A 19170-nucleotide genomic window follows, 5' to 3' on the forward strand; every position below is an offset into this window, starting at 1 on the left:
CAAACTATCTCGTGGACTATGAGTGCCGGCTGTGGGCAAGGTTTCCCAGCCAGTGAGCACCATACTGAAGTAGTTAACCTCTAGTTACTCAGGTGACTCTAATGCAAAGCAACTTGAAAATCACTAGTTTAAAACAATGGTCTGTGACTGTCAGTATTCCTATGAAATAAAAAAAAACAAAAAAAAAAAAAACAATGGTCTGAAACATAAATGCCCACAAATAATGTAAATTAGGGAGGTTGGGTAAGAGTAGGCAGGAGTGAGAGGAGGAGATGGCAGCAAACTGAGCAGTGATGAGCGCCACTGGAGCAGGTAGCTGCCATTCAGCCCCACCCAACTGTTGTCTTCTAGAAGCGTGACACCATTTTTGCCACTTGTCCTGATTTTTAAATGTTCATAACTAAGTTTTAAAAATTGGGTTGTATGATACATGCTACAACGTGGAATCTTGAAAATAATTAATGTAAGTGAAAGAAGCCTTGTATTATATAATCCATTTATAGGAACTGTCCAGAATAGGCAAATCTACCAAGACAGAAATTAGTGGTTTCCAGGGGCTAGGGAGGAGGGGACAATAGGATGTGAGTGCTTAATGGATACTGAGTTTCTTGTGGGGTGAAGAAGATGTTCTGCGATTAGAAAGTGGTGATATAGCAGAAAACTTGGTTCCTTAAAAAAAAAAAAAAAAAGAAAAAGAAAGTGGTGATGGTTGCAAAATACTATGAAATATACTAAAAGCCACTGAATTGCACACTTTATTTTTTATTTTTTTATTTTTTTTATTAACCAAACAAACAAATCCACATGGAATTGCACACTTTAAAATGGTGACTTTCATGCTATGCAAAATTTTTTTTTAAGTGAGGAGGTAGGGGTGTGAAGGGGTAGGAATTGGGTTGTTTGAATCAATTCAGAGCCAAATAAATCCCTTTTATGGGAGCCAGAATGGAACCTCCAGTGTAACACCATATGGAAGAAAAACATAGTCTACAAATTGGGCTGAATTTTTTTTTAAGTCAATCTAACACCATTAATGTAAGCCTCCACATCCTTTTATGTCTCCATCCAAACTAGCGACAAAGCTATGTCTGCTGCACCCTTTGCATCTTAAGTCAGACACAACCTGGGTCTCTTCCACACTAGGTGCTAATGCAGGGCTGTACCACTTAGTACACGTGGCTGTGCCTGCCCGTAAGCACAAGTGGAGCCCCTGAGATGCAGGAGCACGGGCTGGCTGATGACACCAAGGCTGGCTTCTGCGGTTTCTTAGTGTCCTGTTACTGAAAGAGAGGGGTAAATGAAATAACCCCCCCATAAGCAGGTTCATTAATTGTTCCTCCTTTATCAATTGCTTCTTCCTAATGACTCAGTCCTGTTCAATAAAGTTTGCTACTCTTCATTACCCACAGCAGGTTAAAATCATAACTACTTCTGTGAAATGCGGCTACAATAAAGACAGTGAGAAACAGTTCCTCAAAGAGAGTTTGATGTTTCACTAGTCTTCTCTGGCCTGGAAATAAACTTCAAATGGCAATGGTTCTTAGAGCTCCCCCAAATCCTACCTTATCTCAGATCAAAGTGAAATAGTATTAAAAACAGAAACAGAATTTCCTATCACCTAATCTTTTAAGTATTGGGCCACGTTGGGGGTTTGCATGAAAATCAGACATGAGTGGGGTTTTACTGTAGATTAGATTCAGACTTTTTTCTTACCTGAATTCTTCTCTGTAGTCATTCCTAATATACTCAGCTAGAGTCTTGCTATACTGCAGGCAGCTCTTGAGGATGTACAACTGCTGGTACAACAGGACGGCTTTGCAGGGACTGAGCAGCTGAAACGAAGCTGAAAGCCCCTTCACCACTTGTTTCACAATACTGGCCAGAAAAGTAATCTAAACAAGGAAAGTGTAGTTACACGTAAGCTGCATGCCACCCATAAAAGTGACTATGTCAGCTACAAATCTAAACTGAAGCCCTCACTGTCCCTACACCAGTGCACTGCGAAATTTTAAACTATTTCTCATTGAAATAGTACTCAGTCATCTTCACCCAAAATTTTAAAAATCAGGCATGGTGGCATGTGCCTGCAGTCCCAGCTAGTTGGGAGGCTGAGGCAGGAGGATCGCTTGAGCCCAGGAGTTTGAGGTTGCAGTGTGATCTAGCCTGGGCGTCAGAGTAAAACCCTGTCTCCAGAAAACAAAAAGAAATAGTACTCAGTGTCAACTAAAAATTATAGGAGGCCATTATTTTAAACTAAGCTTCTGCACTAGGCCCCAACAGACCAGACTAAAAATCAAAATGGTGTCACCTATGCTAAAATTCAATGTCACCAAACCCAAACTAAGTTGTCTGACATTCAGACACAGATAACAGCCAGTTTCCCAAACAGGCTGGTTTAAAAATCTTTTTTTTTTTTTTTTTTTTTTGAGACAGAGTCTCACTTTGTTGCCCAGGCTAGAGTGAGTGCCATGGCGTCAGCCTAGCTCACAGCAACCTCAAACTCCTGGCTCAAGCAATCCTCCTGCCTCAGCCTCCCAAGTAGCTGGGACTACAGGCATGCGCCACCATGCCCGGCTAATTTTTTCTGTATGTATTACTTGGCCAATTAATTTCTTCCTATTTATAGTAGAGACGGGGTCTCGCTCTTGCTCAGGCTGGTTTCGAACTCCTGACCTCGAGCAATCCGCCCGCCTCGGCCTCCCAGAGAGCTAGGATTACAGGCGTGAGCCATGGTTTAAAAATCTTTAATGGGCATGATAATGAAGTTCCCTCTGCTTTAATCTTTACACAAAAGAAGTAGCCTGATATTAATCAGTTATTTTTCTATTGTTCTCTCTGCCTGTCCCTGCCTTATAAATGACTAATACACTTTATTCCTTGCTTTTGCTTTTTTCAGCCCTTCTGTCTACAAAGCCAACCCCTTCTGCTCAGCTCATTAGAACACTTGTTCTATTCTAGAATCACAAAGCCAATTGAGATTTTAAAACTAAATTTGTTCTAATTTTGTCTTTTGACATCAAAGAGCACCAGATCATAGACCAATTTGGGTTTACCAGTTGCCCCCCTAGAAGTGGGGTCAGAACCAAGAGTGACTTACAAAGAAGTTTGGCTCCAAAGTGGAAAGAGAATATTGTTAAGCAGGAATGGGGATGGCAGGGGAACTCATAAAGGCTATAGCCCCCTCCAGTAGTGATGTGGTTTGGATGTTTGGCACCCCAAATCCCAGGTAGAAATTTGATCCCCAGTGTTGGAGGTGGAGCCTGGTGGGAGGGGTTTGGGTCATAAGGGTGGATCCCTTATGAATGGCTTGGTGCCCTCCCTGCCACAATGAGTGAGTTCTCCCTTTATTATTAATAGTTCATGCAAGAGCTGGTTGTTAAAAAGAGCCTGGGACCAGCTCCTCCCTCTCTCTTTGCTCCTCCTCCCACCATGTGACACACCTACTTCCCCTTCGCCTTCCGCCTTGACTGGAAGCTCCCTAAAGCCCTCACCAGAAGCAGATGCTGGTGCCACGCTTCTTGTACAGCCTGCAGAACTGTGAGCCAAATAAACCTCGTTTCTTTATAAATTACCCAGTCTTAGGCGATCCTCTGTAACAGCGCAAAATGGACTAAAATAAGTAGGGAAGCTGGTTTATCTAATTCTCTACATGTAAGAACAAATGGCCCAGAGGAGAAGATCCTTACAAGGTGGTGGTCCTCAAATTTTAGTCTGCACAAAAATCACCTCGGCAATTCACTAAAAATGCGGAATACTGGCTCCACCCTCCAGGTATTCACCACAGACAATCCTGATGGGTTTGTTGCCTGGAGCACACCTTGAAAAACACTACTGTGAGTGAGAAAGCAAAGCTAACCAGGCCTGACACAAGCAAGTGATGAAGTCACTGTCAGCTGGGGTTTTCATCAACAGCACTTCTGGTGTCACTTCTCAGGGAGAAATTGAAGTGGAAAAGGGTAGCCATAACGTGAAGTTACTGGATTCCTGCTTCTCCCCCCAAAAGGTCTTGTTCACAACAAAGCCAAATAATCAAAAACAAGAACAATGGATTGATTCTCTAAGTTGTTTTCAGTTTGTTTGTTTTGGTTCTGGCATTTTCAAACCATTGTCCATAAATGTAGGCTAGTGTGAAACACAGAAAAGAATGCTAGTGGCCTTGCAAACCCTAACCAGCAGGTCACCCTGAATGCCCATTAATTTGGCATCAGTGAGAATGTATTGCCCTTTCTATTGTCATGTGTTGCTACCAACCCTTCCCAAATAGAGCAAGTGGTCTGAAGTAGGTTTTTCCCAGTCCAGATCCATTTACATATATTGACCAAACATTACTTATATTGATTAAACATATATTGTCTGGCAAACACAGCTTGAGAGTCTGTACAGTGGAACAAAGCAAGGCTCATTAACCCACATAGGGATTAAAATTTTATTTTATTTATTTTTGTCGGGCTCTTACGACTAAATAGGATTAAAATTTTAACTTCTTTAGCACCTTGCTCTAACCCAGTAAGATAATCAGAGCTTAGTAACATGCAGGTACATGCAAATTTGCTTGCAAATTTCTCTCCAACAGTCTTGTTTCCGCCCATAATGCTTAGAACTGAGTTAATATTGAAACCTTCAACAGGGCTGGTGGTCCTTTTGCCTTTTTCCCTATCTTCATCTTAACATGCTTGGTGGTCACAGACTGGCCTCATACTCAATCCCTTTGGTGAACCAGCTCTGGAGGTTAATAAAGAAACTTCCCTGTTACTTGGAGTCCTTAGGACCCCAGATTACCACACGTCCGTTCATGTGATAGGATCTGCAGCCACTGCATAGAAAAAGTAGGGGTCTCACATCTTGCGTGTAAGAGCTTCCATCGCTGTGAGTGACTATAACTTTAAAACATTCCTTGAAGTTAGTCTGAGACCAGGTGGGGTCTGTGTGTTGCTGAAGGAGCCAAGTGTATGGGCTCAATTTCTGAACAAGGCAGCTGCTGTACTACTGACAAGTGTACCCCCTGGCCTCAGCCAGCTTTTAGTAAACATGTCACAGGGATCTGACAAGAGAATCTAGATTCTATAGGACATACTCAACATCACTCTAGAAAAACAGCTCAAAGCAGGGAACCACTGATGTCAACAGAGGCATGTTCATATCTAGAAAGATAACATATTACTTCATGGCACGTCCTCCATTAGCAATGAAAATTTAGTTTGGATTACTACCTTTGGAAGATAGTTTCCCTTTATTCATTCATGTATTCATACATTGAATTGGAAATAAGTTTGGGGAGGTGAGAAGAGATTAGGGGATAAAGCCTTTAGAAGAATCAATTCAGCAGACACTTTACTGAACATCTATCGTGTACCTAGCACAACAGACATAGCTCCTACCCTCGTGGCACTTGCAGTCTGCTGGGAGAGAAAGTGTAGTCAGTCATGATGGATGTCCCTGATGGGTTAGTAGGAGCTCTGGTCAGGGCAGTCGCTCAGGGCCATCAGCTGGTGGAGCAGCCACCATGTGGAATGTTGCTGTCACGAACCCAGAAGGAAGAGAATACAAGGAGGCACACACTGGCTCTGAAAGCTTCTGCCAAGAAGCGACACGGGCCACTTCCACTCACATTTCATTAACCAAAGCAAGAACAGAGACCCACCTAATTTCAAATGGGGAGGGAAATCCAATCCTACCATGTGCCTTGAAGGAGAGAGCCAGAACATGTGTGGGCACTAGTGGCTACAACAAGGCAGATAACACAAACGTAAACTGCAACAGCGACTAGTTCTGTAAAGGAGGGGAGAGTACACTGTGTTATGCTAAGTGCGCCTATAATGGGGAAGCTGACTCATCCGAGGGGGCAGAGAATCATCTGTCACTGCCCCAGCCCAGGAAGGGGCACTGAGGCCTGCAGGATGAGTAGGAGTTGACCAGGTGGGAAAGGGAAGGAAAGGCATTCGGACAGAGACAGAAAGGCAATGGGAAAAGTCCTGTGATGGAATTGGAGTTGGGGTGGGGAGGGAACAGAGAGAAAGAGACCCACATGGCTGGGAGGGTAGGGACCAGGGGAGGCTGTAGGGCCATAACATGCAGAGCCTTGTACTCTAGTCTTTATTCAAAGGGAAAAGCTGTTGAGAGTTTAGAGCAAGGGATGACAATCAGATCCTTATTTTAAATAGATCCCTTGAGCTATCATCTGGTGGGAAGGTAGGAACAGACCATTGAGGTGGGCTTGTACTGGCAAAGAGAGAAATGATAGGGACTAGATGGTGGCTGCTGGGATAGAGTGCACAGGTGATCCTGAGTTATATGTTTACTGGCTATTTAAGGTAAATGTCAATCTTTGTCTTAATTATACAGCCAATAATTGAATATTCTGTTTTCTGCATATATCTTAGAGTTTTTCATGCAATTAATATCATATTTAAGGCCGGGCACGGTGGCTCACGCCTGTAATCCTAGCACTCTGGGAGGCCGAGGCCGGCGGATTGCTCAAGGTCAGGAGTTCGAAACCAGCCTGAGCAAGAGCGAGACCCCGTCTCTACCATAAATAGAAAGAAATTAATTGGCCAACTGATATATATATAGAAAAAATTAGCTGGGCATGGTGGCGCATGCCTGTAGTCCCAGCTACTTGGGAGGCTGAGGCAGCAAGATTGCTTGAGCCCAGGAGTTTGAGGTTGCTGTGAGCTAGGCTGACGCCACGGCACTCACTCTAGCCTGGGCAACAAAGCAAGACTCTGTTTCAAAAAAAAAAAAAAAAAAAAAATCATATTTAAGATATCATTTCGGCACCTTAAACATTCAGGTCCAAAATGTAAACACATTTTATTTTAATTAAATAGTAAAGCTATCAAATTTACATTTTGCTAGCTTTACTATTTAATTAAAACTTGACTATGCCATAGAGAAAATTTGTGTTTTATTAATTAAGCACAAGAGCATGTGTTTAATTAGGCTTGAGTGGTGATTTTGTTTTTGCTTCCAGGTACTTACTATGGGAGGACAACTTTGTAGAAAGGACATCATCCAGCTAATAGCAAACTTGCTGGAACCCAATCCAAGATTTCCCTAAAAGACTCAAGGAAATAAACAGGTTATATTCATGAAGTTCAAATTGTATCTAAAGGGATACTCATTCTCAATATGTTTTTATCCTGATTAATCAAATCTTTAAAATAAATATTTTGGAAAATAAGCCAGATGAGCACTTGAGAGCAAAGGTAGTATCATTTAAATCAACCAGTTTGGAGACCATCTCTAAAGTAAGCATTTTTTGTTGTATTATTAATCATATATAAAAGATAACATACATTATCCTAATAGTCATATAACATATAGTCACATAATGTATATAACAAACAAAAATATATTGTACCTGCTGAAAGACAAGAAGTATCTCATATAAAAGTGCTGTAGCTGTATCTGTATATTCCAGGATAAGCTTCTGTAACTAGAATTTTCAAGAATAATCAATACAGTATCATAGACTGAGATAGAAAATAGTAATTTCTCTTGATTCCCTTTAGGTACTTAGAATTTTTGGTTTAACTGCAAATATAATTAGTATAGTCGATTCTCCTGTTCCATTTGGTTCAATCATTCTCAAGAAAGTGGCTCTCATAAAAAGACTATACCTTTAATAGTGTTCCAAAGTGAGTCAAGAAAAGAAAATACAATGGACCACAGAATACTAACACAAAAAATCACCTACTTGATTTACAAAATTAATCAGATCAACAACCCTACTTGCTTTTAACACATTGAGTGCCACACTAGAAAAAAATTTTTTTTTCCCTTGGGGCTAGAGTGTTTTATTATGAAAATAGAATAAAAACTTCAAAAACAAAATGATCCTTTCTAATTTAATGAAAAATTTGTCATTTTTTATTGTTTTCTGTGCATGAGTTATACGCAACTTGAAAAATAGTTCTCGTAGCTCCCAAGGTGAAAAGACGTGTGAGTTACAGATGCTTCACGAGGCCCAGGGCTCAAAACTAGCATGAGTTAAATGCAACTCACGTGGCAGTTAATGTGTTAAGAATGTAGAGATATGCTCCCCTGAGTTCACTCTCTGGGGAATGTAGGCTTATGCCCAACTGGAACTAAGATTTCTTCTGTGGTATGGGTAAATCTAGGCCTTAGAGACATTTTGTTGCTCTCAAGAACTCCAAACAGTTGGCGAGGCTGTCTTCTGGCCCATAAGCCACTTGGTGCATGGGAAGTGTCTGTGGGCATGCTGCAAACCAACACAGTCTCCCTAACCATATTCTTTGCAAGCAAGAGCTCTAGTATGAAATCTCCCGCTCTATTAGACCTTGGAACCAAAATTTATATTATAAAATATCTCCCGATGGTCGCACTAATAGCCCAAGTACAACATACCGGCAAGTCCAAAAACAAAAAAACATAAAACCCAGACCTATCTATTCTGCCCACAAGATATTTTCAAATGGAAATACCATAGGCAAATCAAATCCACAGATCCAAAACCAAGCTCATTATTTCTCCTTTGAACCTACTCTTTTTCCTGTAATTCTTGTCTGACTCTCAGGCCAGAATCTAAAAGTCACATTCTAAATCTTCACACTTTATTTTTACACCAACCTATCAACTCAATTTCCTAAAAATTTCTGGAATCTATCCTCTTTACAACTAAGATCCCTTTTCTTCATGTATGTATTCAACAAGTATGCATCACACACCGTGCTAGGTGTTGGGGATACACAGGAGAGCGACACAGACATGGTACCTGCCCCCCTGGAATATACAATCCAGTTGGGGGACAAATAGCAATCCAACAATCAAATAAACAAATGCATAATTATAAACTGAAACAAAGAAAGGTACAGGATGTGAAGAGGGTGAAAGAAAGGTACAGGATGTGAAGAGGGATCTAAAAAGGAGCACTAGTCTCATTTGAGAGCAAAGGAAGGCTTCCTTCTGGCCCATGTCATTCCTCACCTAGACTATTGCACTAGCTTCTTAAAACTTCGTTTGTCTGAGTTTTGCTTCCATCTCACTTTTTTTTTTTTTTTTTTTTTGAGACAGAGTCTCACTTTGTTGCCCAGGCTAGAGTGAGTGCCGTGGCGTCAGCCTAGCTCACAGCAACCTCAAACTCCTGGGCTCGAGTGATCCTTCTGCCTCAGCCTCCCGAGTAGCTGGGACTACAGGCATGCGCCACCATGCCCGGCTAATTTTTTCTATATATATCAGTTGGCCAATTAATTTCTTTCTATTTATAGTAGAGACGGGGTCTCGCTCTTGCTCAGGCTGGTTTTGAACTCCTGACCTTGAGCAATCCGCCCGCCTCGGCCTCCCAAGAGCTAGGATTACAGGCGTGAGCCACAGCGCCCGGCCCCATCTCACTTTTTATTTTTATGTATTCATTTATTTCTTTTTAGCAACCTGAAATGCTCCCAAACCATCCCACTCTTTAATCTCTAACCCAGTCGTTCCACCCTTGAAAGTGGTATTGGAGACACTATATACGGTCTGTAAATACATGTTCATGAATATATTTGATTAATGTCTGCCTTCACCAGATTATAAATTAATGAAGGCAGAAATTCTGTCTGTTTATTTACTGCTTCAACCCCACCACCTAGCACACTGTTTGCCCATAATCTTCAATAAATCTTCAATAAATGAGTTTTCTGAAACATAACTCTGATTGTATATTTAAGAACAAGTCATGTTCCATCCTTTAAAAAAAAAAAAGCTGTGTTGGCCTGAAAATAATGATAAATTGATTTATTCTCTCAGAAGACACACTTTCTAGGCAGTTTGATATTTCTCATGTTTTAGTACAACCTTAGAAAAATGAATAATTCTCACTGAGAGTTTATACTGCTCATACAGTTAGGAAAATAATAAACTAAAACATGAGAACTAACCCTAAAATCTCCAAGACAATGATTTTTCACCCCAATTAGATTCCTACTATGGAATTACATATTGAATATAAATCAATATTTTTTATACAGAGGGACATAAACAGATTTATCTAATTCATAAAGAATGCTAATTATTTTCCTTAGTATACATACATTAAAACATATAAAATGAACATATTAATATTGATAGAATAGTTATCTAAGTTTGAGCTTAATGACAAAACATTTACTCTTTGATTTAATTACATTTATATATTCTACAATGTCATGGTCTACATTAAAAGATAAGAATTATAGTTTACCTCAAAAATTCTCATCTCACCTTAGCATCAAAAGACATTTCAACTAAAGTGGAATCAGCCACCAACTGGATATCAAACATGGGGCAAGATTTTGGAATCTGAGGCTCGCTAATTAAAATTACCAAGAGATTAAATAGTGTTCCCCTGAAATAAACAAATAAAAGGCAATTAATGGGTAAAATTTTATTTTCAGGAAAGCCAGTTTGCAGACAATATAATTATACTTAAAAGAACAAAGTATTGCAGACCATCTTTGGCTGAACTTTTGGACCTTCAGACCTGCAAAGGAATGTATAGAGATAAGAAACTTAAATGAAAATACAATTTCTTGGTCTTTTGGCTTGGAGCAAGTATAGTTCTAGAAGTACACAAAGCTTGGAAAGCTTAGAAAATCTGGATTTAAGGGAGATTTGGATGATTTCAATTATAGCAATGTTTTCCAAAGGGCTTTTTGTGGATTACTAATTCCTGACAATATTACAGTCAAAATAGAATCTGTGGTCAAAAGAGGTATGGGAAATACTTGATTAAACCAAGCTTATTGGATCTCTTTACTACAGGACTTCTCAGAGGTGCACTGTGTATCTCCAGGACAAAGAAACAGCAGGCAGAATTTCTTTCTTTTTTAAACTTTTTAAATTGACAAATAAAAATTGCATGTATTTATGGTATACAACCTATTTTGAACTATGTATACATTTGTACACATACTTCATAAATTGAGTGAATTAACATATGCATTACCTCAGAAACTTACTTTTATACAATAAGAACACTGAAAATCTGTTCTCAGTGATTTTCATGTACAGAGTACATTATTATTAACTATAGTCACCATGTTGTACAATAGATCTCTTGAACTTATTTCTCATATACAACTGAAATTTTGTACCATTTGACCAACATCTCCCAATTCCTCCACACCCCCTAAGCCTCTGACAAGCATTATTCTACACTCTATGTTTCTATGAAGTTGACTTTTTTAGATCCCATATGTAAGCAAGATCATCCATGATCACAAAAGTTCAACTCATATTTATGTTTCTGTGCCTGGTTTATTTCACTTAGCATAACGTCCTCCAGCTTCATCCGTGTTGTCCAAAATGACAAAATTTCCTTCTTTTTATGGCTGAATAATATTCCATTGTGTGTATATACCACATTTTCTTTATCTGTTCACTCAATGCCGGACACTTAGGTTGCTTCCTTTTCTTGGTTATTGTGAATAATGTGCAGCATTTCTTAAAATGCTCATTTGATCCCAAGATTTGTGACTCCAGAATCCTTTCAACAGAGCATTTCAGGGGTTTATTGCTCCACTGAATACCACTAGCTATTAATTAATAAAACTAGTATTAAACCTCAGGTCCTTTGCTTTTTTTTTTTTTTTTTTTGAGACAGAGTCTCACTCTGTTGCCTGTGCTAGAGTGCCATGGCATCAGCCTAGCTCACAGCAACCTCACACTCCTGGGCTCAGGTGATCCTACTGCCTCAGTCTCCCGAGTAGCTGGGACTACAGGCATGCGCCACCATGCCTGGCTAATTTTTTTCTATATATTTTTAGTTTGCCAATTAACTTATTTCTATTTTTTAGTAGAGACAGGGTCTCACTCTTGCTCAGGCTGGTTTCAAACTCCTGACCTTGAGTGATCCTCCCGCCTCGGCCTCCCAGAGTGCTGGGATTACAGGCGTGAGCCACCGTGCTCGGCCAGGTCCTTTGCTTTCAAATGCAATGTACTATCCATTGACCTACACTGATAATTTACTTGCATATTACTATGTAGTTAAATAATATGCCCTATTATTTCAAAATAAAAAGACAAAAAAATCACAATTCAAAATGTGCAGCCCGAGGAGATGGGTTAGTAACACCACCTGCATATGTCAAGTCCAACCTGTATATGGTTGAAAAGGAGCTGAAGGTAGACCTCTAGAAAAATCAGTTGCCTAATTGAAGACAATGTCAGACTAGATTTGAGGGGTAGGAGTAGTAAGAGAACTTAAAGGTAGGGCCATACAAATAACCATTAGCATTCCTTTCATAATGGAATAAAGGAGAATATATAAGTCCTTGTTTAGTTATATCTGAGGCTTTCTAGTCTTTTTACAATCACTGAAGCCATTACCATGATTAGAAGCCCATGATTAACCTAAATTCTAATAAAAATACAATTCCAGCCGGGCACAATAGCTCACATCTGTAATCCTAGCACTTTGGAAGGCAGAGGCAGGAGGATTGCTTGAGGCCAGGAGTTTGAGACCAGCCTGAGCAACAGGGAGACCCCCGTGCCACAAAAAACAAAACAAACAAATAAACAAAATTAAATTAGCCAGATATGGTGGCTCACGACTGCAGTCCCAGCTACTCACAGGCTAAGGCAGGAGAGTTGCTTGAGTCCAGGAGTTTGAGGTTGCAGTGAGCTATGATAATACCACTGTATTCTAGCCTGGGCAACAGAATGAGACCTTATCTCAAAAAAAACCCCACAATTCTTATCCTTTCTCTAACACAAAAAGCAAATCCAGTTCTCATATCTGGAAAAGAATCATATCAGTTAGTACATTGCTAAAAAAAAAAAAAAAAAGCAGGTTATAGCCTACAGGGTATTTGCTAATGTTTTATTCAGGCTATTTAAAATGTCCAATCTTACTTTTAGAAGACCCTTTTAAGATCAACAAAACACTTTCTTTAGAAGCTTTTCTTGATATTAAGTTTGAATTCGCATTCCACTCACTGTTATATTTAATTATAGTCCTTTATTTTCTTTCAGTAACAGCTTCTTTTCAAAGTATCATATATCCAAGCCTAAGAAAAGGAACTATCAAATTCTAGGTCACTTGCTGTGATAATATATAAATGCAACTCTAGCAATACTAGGATATGAAAGAATGTGGCACATTTCAAGAAGAATATAGCAAAATGGGTTTATTAACAATCTCCACTTATGAAAATAATAAAGAGGAAAATGCTGAAATGAATAACTGCTTTTATATTTGCTCAAGTGGAATTTAATTTGAAATCCACCCATTCTGCCAACTCAATTTAAAATCCACTAGGCCAATAATAGAAGAAATTTTAATCAAAATGATAGTTTCATCCTGAAAATAGAGACTTATTATAGGATTTACATCAGAGCCTTAAAAATAGTCCCAACAGTTTAATACTCTTTTTTATAGCCCAACATCAAGTTTCAATAACTTTGTGGGGTTTTTTTGCTTTTGCTTTTGTTTTTGAGTCAAAGTCACACTCTGCTGCCCAGGCTACAGTGCAATGGCATTATCATAGCTCACTGCAACCTCAAACTCCTGGGCTCAAGGGATCCTCCTACCTCAACCTCCCAAGTATCTGGGACTATTGGCGTGCGCCACCATGCCTGGCTAATTTTTAAAAATTTTTGTTTTTCTTTTTTTTTTTTTTTTTTTTGCAAAAACAAGGTCTCTCTCTTCCCCAGGCTGGTCTTGGCCTCAAGCAATCCTCCTGCCTCTGCCTTCCAAAGTGCTAGGATTATAGGCATGAGCCACCCTGTCCAGCCCCAACAGTTTATACTTTCATTGTGTAGATTGTTATTATTTCCAATGTATGAATTTTGAATGTATTACAGAGTCTTTTAAAATATACACTTTGAAGGGCAAACTCATAGTCCCATAAGTCAGTCTACGTTACTGTGGCAGGTAGAAATCTGACATGGCTTCCAAGATTCCCAGTCTGCTGTATACCTACCCTAAGTAATCCCTTCCCCTTAAGTATGGGCGGGATCTCTGAATATATTTGATTATCACTCTTGTGATTATGTTACATTAGATGGGAGAGGTAAAAGGTTTCTGAAACTATAATTAAGGCCCCTATGTAGCTGAATTTTGAGTTAATCAAAAAGATTAGCTTGGCCAAGCTCTGTGGCTCATGCCTATAATCCCAGCACTTTGGGAGACCAAGGCAGGAGGATTGTTTGAGCCTAGGCGCATGAGACCAGCCTGGGAAACATAGCAAGACCCTGTCTCTACAAAAAAAAAAAAAAGCAATTTTTAAAAATTAGCCAGTTCTGGCCGGGCGCTGTGGCTCACGCCTGTAATCCTAGCTCTTGGGAGGCCGAGGTGGGCGGATTGCTCAAGGTCAGAAGTTCAAAACCAGCCTGAGCAAGAGCGAGACCCCGTCTCTACTATAAATAGAAAGAAATTAATTGGCCAACTGATATATATATAAAAAAATTAGCTGGGCATGGTGGCGCATGCCTGTAGTCCCAGCTACTCGGGAGGCTGAGGCAGGAGGATCGCTTGAGTCCAGGAGTTTGAGGTTGCTGTGAGCTAGGCTGACGCCACGGCACTCACTCTAGCCTGGGCAACAAAGTGAGACTCTGTCTCAAAAAAAAAAAAAAATTAGCCAGTTCTGGTGGCACATGCCTACAGTCCTAGCTAATAGGGAGGCTGAGATAGGAGGATTGCTTGAGCCCAGGAGTTCAAAGCTGCAGTGAGCTATGACCACACTACTCAACTCCAGCCTGGGCAACAGAGCAAGACCCTGTCTCAAAAAAAAAAACAGCTTATCCAAAGGGCCTGATCTAATCAGATGAGCCTTATAAAAGAGAGCTTAGTCCCTCCCTGAGCTCAGAGAGAGTTTCCTGCTAAGAAACAAACCACCTGAGTTCTATAGCTGTCAGGAGATGAATTTTACTAACAACCACCCAAATGTGCTTGGAAAAGAACCTCAAGCCTCAGATGAGACCTCTGCCTCTGCTTACACCTTGACTGAAGCCACCTTGTGAGACCTTCAGCAGAGGATCCAGTTAAACTGGGCCTAGATTCCCGATCCACAGACAATGTGAGATTATAGATGCATTTTGCTTTATGCTAAGTTTCTTGTAATTTGTTACATGGCAATAGAAGGCTAGTGCAATTCTATTAGACACTGACTGTGCTAGTTAACACTATGGGCAATATGACTTGACCCTAGGCATATCGAAATTGGCTGAAAAAAGGCAGTATTACAACCAGACTCTACTATAGCAATATAATGTATGTATCGAAGGACACGAAAAGAATGAGTCATACCAGAGAAGAGGCTTGATATAGTAGGGTTGATGTGATCACATCAAGCTGAAACAAGACAATTAAAAGCAACACTTTACAACAGAGATAAGGGTGATTTTTTTTCAACTTGGATATAGGAAGGTAGGGTCCAAAAGGTAGAGAAAAAGGGTAACAAGATGTAGTATAGGCCAGGTGCGGTGGCTCATGCCTCATGGGTGGCTGAGGGAGGAGGATCATTTGAGGACAGGAGTTCAAGACCCGAGCAAAAGCAAGACCCCATCTCTACAAAAAATACAAAAATTAGCCAGGCGTGGTGGTGCACACCTATAAGTCCCAGCTACTCGGGAGGCTGAGCCAGGAGGATCACTTGAGCCCAGGAGTGAGGTTGCAGTGAGCTGGGGGGACAGAGCAAGACCCTGTCTCCAAAAAAACAAGAGCTGTGGCAATAATTTAAATCTAGGAGAAGATGGAAATATCAGAAATAATCTTGAATCTCCATCTTGGAGATTGGGGAAGTGGCAGGGCCACCAGTTGCATAAAGAAGTATTCAGAGAAAATAACAGCGTGTATATTCTTTTTTGTTGTAAAGCAGGGATCAGCAAAATATGGCCTACAGGCCAAAACCAGCCACAGCTTATTTTTATAAATAAACCTCTATTGGAACACAGCTTTGCCCATTCATTATGTACTGTCCATGGCTGCTTTTGTGCTACAGTGGCAGAGTTGAGTAGTTGCAACAGAGACTGTATGGTCTGAAAAGCCAAAATATTTACTATTGACTCTTTACAGGAATGTTTGCCCACCTCTGCTGTAAAGCATATATACCCATAATCCCTGGCACATAAGTTGCTTAAGAAATATTAATGAATATTATCATTAAATTTATTTTTAAAAGTCTGTAATAAATAGCCTGGAAAATTATTACTAAGTGTTCTTATTTCTTTCTCACAGTTTGAGTATTTTAGAGTCCATGGCCCTAATCCTTCCTCCACCTTCTAATACAGCAAATTTAGATAAATAATTGATGAGGGCAGAAAAAAAAAAAAAAGATTTTAGCCAGAACATTGCTCAAGGACATAATTCATAGTCTATAAAGACATATTAAAAATTCAAGTAGATGATGTGCAGAACTGCAAACACACAACGTTATGTGGCAAAGAACGCTACTGTCCCCAACTATATATTCTTCCATTCTTTTGTTTTACCAAGAGACCATTTCACTTATTTATTATTTTTCCATTCTTCCCTTTAATAACAGATGTCCTCACTGCCATCCAAAGTTTAGGTAAGCCCATGGCTGTGCAACTACAGACATATTTTCCAGCCTCTCTTGCAGCTAGGTACAGCCATGTGCCTAAAGTTCTCACCAAAAGAATGTGAGCAGAAGTGTTATATGCCTCACTTGAAGAGGAAATTTGCTTGCCCTTTACTTCTCTCTCTCTGCTTCCCACAGGGTATAATGGAGTCATGAAGATCAACTGGCTTCAACCATGAGGACAAAGACAGCAGGACAGAAGATGGCAGAGTAGCAAAAGGGAAGAAACCTGGGTCCCTGGATGACCTGGTGGAGGAAAGCCTGACTGTCTACTCTGAACTGCTATGTGAGGAAGACACATATTTCTATCTTCTTTGGGCCATGTATTTTAGAGTATCTTTATTACAGCAGCTCACCCTATATGTTAATAAACCCTCCAAGGTCATTCACTCCAAAGTCACACAATTATACAGTAAATGAGGCTACTATAATTCCTGCCTTTGCAATTTTTCTACTGTGTGGATATAAAAATACTCTGGGAAATTCTAGCAGAGACCCCTTGACTTTTAACATAGAATGACTCATTTGGTCTTTTTCAAGTTCACCACACTAGGACAAAAATAAAGTTAGTCTAAGAAATTCTCTGTACCCTTAACAACCCAGAGGTACAGAGAGAACTCAGCATGTGCCAATTAATCTGTTCATCACAGAAGGAAGTAGATAGAGAAACAAAAGCACATAATATACTTAGGAGGGGGTTGAACAGAGAAGTTAGAGAGTTATGAGTTTTGGAAGACACTCAAAAGAATAGTAAATGGGTTCCAACTACCAGGTCCCAATGTCCTCTAAAAGACCTTACTTTTTAGCTGCCAATGTGTTCAGGCGTGATGACTCAGTTTCTGTTTCTCTGAACATGAGTCCTAGGGTCTGTAAAATTTCGATGCATGCCCTAAAAAACAAAGAGAAAAAAAAGCGTGGAAATAGTATGATTTTATTAGAAGCTCAGAATTCCACAAAAATAGTAATCCTTGCTAGAATTGCTTTCAGATATCCATATAGAAAAAAGTACAGGAAATTGGCTGAGTGCCTGTGATAGCTACATAGCAAGCACTCAAAAATATTTGTTGAATGAAAGAATGAATAGCTGAATGTTGGTTAAGACATTTATTTTTTAAGAGATAGGAGTCTTACTGTGTTATCCAGGTTGGAGTACAGTGGCTATTCACAGTCCCAGTTATTGCACACTATATCCTCAAACTCCTGGCCTCAAATGATCCTCCTGCCTCAGCCTCTCAAGTAGCTAGGACTATTGGCATGCACCACCACACCCGAATAAGTCATTTTAATATTCTTTTTGTATGTATATGTTTCCCAAAGTTTTCAGGATATTCAAGCACTACTTTATTTTAAAATTATCTTTTATCATTTTAGTTTTCTAAAATAGATAATATTTGGCTCGAAGTGTCAAAGGTAAAAAAGAGAATACAATGAAAACTATCTTTCCTCCAGATGCCCATTTTTCCTCCTTTGGGGAAACCAATATTACTAGTTTCTTGTGTATCTTTCCATTAAAATTAAGACAAATTAAGAAAAAATGAATGCTATTTTTAAAAAATCCATGCAAAGCAAAACTTGCAGCCCCATTAATCATTAATACAGCATATAGTTTGTCCAATGCTTTCCATTTATCTTTAACACCCTAGGGGGGGGGAAAATATCTGTGATCATCTAGTTAGTACTTACACCAGCTCATCAGCCCTTTGCCTTTGGTTTCCAAGTGCGTTCTTATCCCTAGATTCCGGCAAGTATTCACGAAGTTTGTTCACTAGGAAACTGAAAAGGTCACTGGTCTGTGAAAGCAAGTGAGAAAAAAGATGGTTATTAAGATATCAGTTGTTTCGTTGGTTGGTTTGTTTATGGGTCTCACTCTGTCACCCAGGCTGGAGTGTAGTGATGTGATCATAGCTCAATGTATCCTTGAACTCCTGCGCCCAAGCGATCCCCCTACCTCAGCCTCCCCAATAGCTGTGACTACAGGTACATGCCATCACACCAGCTAATTTTTAATTTTTTTGTGTAGCCATGGGGGTCTCACTATGTTGCCAAGGCTGGTCTTGAACCCCTACCCTCAAGCCATCCTCCTGCTTTGACCTCCCCAAAGTGCTGGGATTACAGGCGTGAGCCACTTCTTCTGGCCAGTATCAGTTGTTAAAACTCTCTACCCTTATGTAATACAAAGCATGAAGAAATGATTTGTTCTTTGAGGAAAGAAGTGAATTATAATATCTCTCCTTCATACTAGCATAGCCCAATTGAAAACATACTTTTTACTTACAACCAGGAGACCACTGTCCTGGTGACCAGAGCAAAAACACTAGGGGTGGTGCTGGGCAAACCAAGAAGGTTGGTCATCCTGCAGATGAAGCACCTAGGCAGTGGCCAGGACTGTCTTGTACAGCTGGCAGTTTGTGTGCTTCACAACTGCCCGATAAAACAGTGGCAGCCACGTAGGAGACTGAGCAGAATTAGGATACAACATATAGCCCAGGCAGGCTTGCCCCACTCCTGGGCTCATTAGCACCACACCACTACTCACCTGGACTTCTTTTTTTTAATTTTATTTTAGCGTATTATAAGGGTACAAGTGTTGAGGTTACTTATATTGCCCATGTCCCCCTCCCCCCTCGGGGAAGAGCTTCAAGTGTGTCCA

General features: G+C 40.0%; 1 protein-coding gene across 1 annotated transcript in view; it reads right to left on the reverse strand.

Annotated features, from left to right (window-relative positions):
• C10H12orf56 (chromosome 10 C12orf56 homolog) overlaps positions 1-19170 on the reverse strand; it is a 78709-nt gene that overhangs the window by 6205 nt on the left and 53334 nt on the right. The window contains exons 7-12 of the mRNA XM_012782380.2: positions 18204-18310; positions 17320-17409; positions 10201-10324; positions 7361-7435; positions 6979-7053; positions 1714-1892 (exon numbers count right to left, since the gene is read on the reverse strand). Of these exons, the coding sequence (XP_012637834.2) occupies positions 1714-1892; positions 6979-7053; positions 7361-7435; positions 10201-10324; positions 17320-17409; positions 18204-18310 (650 nt within the window). The remainder of the gene's footprint in view (positions 1-1713; positions 1893-6978; positions 7054-7360; positions 7436-10200; positions 10325-17319; positions 17410-18203; positions 18311-19170) is intronic.

The sequence above is a fragment of the Microcebus murinus genome, chromosome 10 (assembly GCF_040939455.1).
Source record: "Microcebus murinus isolate Inina chromosome 10, M.murinus_Inina_mat1.0, whole genome shotgun sequence".
In the NCBI taxonomy this organism is placed as follows: domain Eukaryota; kingdom Metazoa; phylum Chordata; class Mammalia; order Primates; family Cheirogaleidae; genus Microcebus; species Microcebus murinus.